This window comes from Aplysia californica, unplaced genomic scaffold, assembly GCF_000002075.1.
Source record: "Aplysia californica isolate F4 #8 unplaced genomic scaffold, AplCal3.0 scaffold00948, whole genome shotgun sequence".
NCBI classification, from domain to species: domain Eukaryota; kingdom Metazoa; phylum Mollusca; class Gastropoda; order Aplysiida; family Aplysiidae; genus Aplysia; species Aplysia californica.
In genome coordinates this window covers 97952-99321 of record NW_004798218.1, presented here as the reverse complement: position 1 = coordinate 99321, position 1370 = coordinate 97952, and the positions used below count along the sequence as shown (strand labels likewise).

Genomic DNA, 1370 nt, shown 5'->3' with positions numbered 1-1370 from the left:
GGAAGATGAAGCTGTAAACTATGACAGGAAGATGAAGCTGTAAACTATGACAGGAAGATGAAGCTGTAAACTATGACAGGAAGATGAAGCTGTAAACTACATGCTGTAAACTATGCAACTGAAAAACTTTGTTATGTTGCCATTTACGAAATTGTTTTTTGTATTTTGTCTGTGAAGGTGAAGAACCTGAGGTCCCAGGTGTCGCGGCTGGCCATGACCGCAGTCGGAGATATGTTTGTCAACCTCAAGAAAGGAATGGACCCGGTTAGTCAAGTCTGCACAGAGTCGTGTCAATTGTCAATGTGAAGTCTGCATACAGTCGTGTCAATTGTCAATGTGAAGTCAGCATACAGTCGTGTCAATTGTCAATGTGAAGTCTGCATACTGTCGTGTCAATTGTCAATGTGAAGTCTGTTATAAATAGCAGGTATTGTCAGGGTAAAGTCTACACAGAATAGCATGTAGTGTCAGCGTCAGTAGTCTTTTGTTGAGTGTCCAATATGGGGGGGGGGTTTCAGTGCTTGCTGAAGCGTTTCACTGGGGTTATCTAGATGTCTGACATCACTGGGGTTATCTAGATGTCTCACATCACTGGGGTTATCTAGATGTCTGACATCACTGGGATTATCTAGATGTCTAACATCACTGGGGTTATCTAGATGTCTGACATCACTGGGGTTATCTAGATGTCTCACATCACTGGGGTTATCTAGATGTCTGACATCACTGGGATTATCTAGATGTCTAACATCACTGGGGTTATCTAGATGTCTGACATCACTGGGGTTATCTAGATGTCTGACATCACTGGGGTTATCTAAATGTCTGACATCACTGGGGTTGTCTAGATGTCTAACATCACTGGGGTTGTCTAGATGTCTAACATCACTGGGGTTGTCTAGATGTCTGACATCACTGGGGTTGTGTAGATGTCGGACATCACGGGGGTTGTGTAGGGTTGTGTAGATGTCTGACATCACGGGGGTTGTGTAGATGTCTAACATCACTGGGGTTGTGTAGATGTCTGACATCACTGGGGTTGTGTAGATGTCGAACATCACTGGGGTTGTGTAGATGTCTGACATCACGGGGGTTGTGTAGATGTCTAACATCACTGGGGTTGTGTAGATGTCTGACATCACTGGGGTTGTCTAGATGTCTGACATCACTGGGGTTGTGTAGATGCCGAACATCACGGGGGTTGTGTAGGGTTGTGTAGATGTCGAACATCACTGGGGTTGTGTAGGGTTGTGTAGATGTCCAACTAGGGTTGTGGTATTTCTGTTGTGTAGCTTGCTTTGTGTTGCACATATCATTGACAGCATTTGTGTGCTGAATTGTACCTGGACAACAAATGACCATATATACTC

General features: G+C 44.3%; 1 protein-coding gene across 1 annotated transcript in view; it reads left to right on the top strand.

The window, feature by feature from the left end:
* LOC101860774 (TOG array regulator of axonemal microtubules protein 1) overlaps nt 1-1370 on the top strand; it is a gene marked incomplete in the record, with an annotated part of 75343 nt that overhangs the window by 60199 nt on the left and 13774 nt on the right. Inside the window, 1 exon segment of the mRNA XM_035973008.1 lies at nt 178-264. Coding sequence (XP_035828901.1) covers nt 178-264 — 87 coding nt within the window.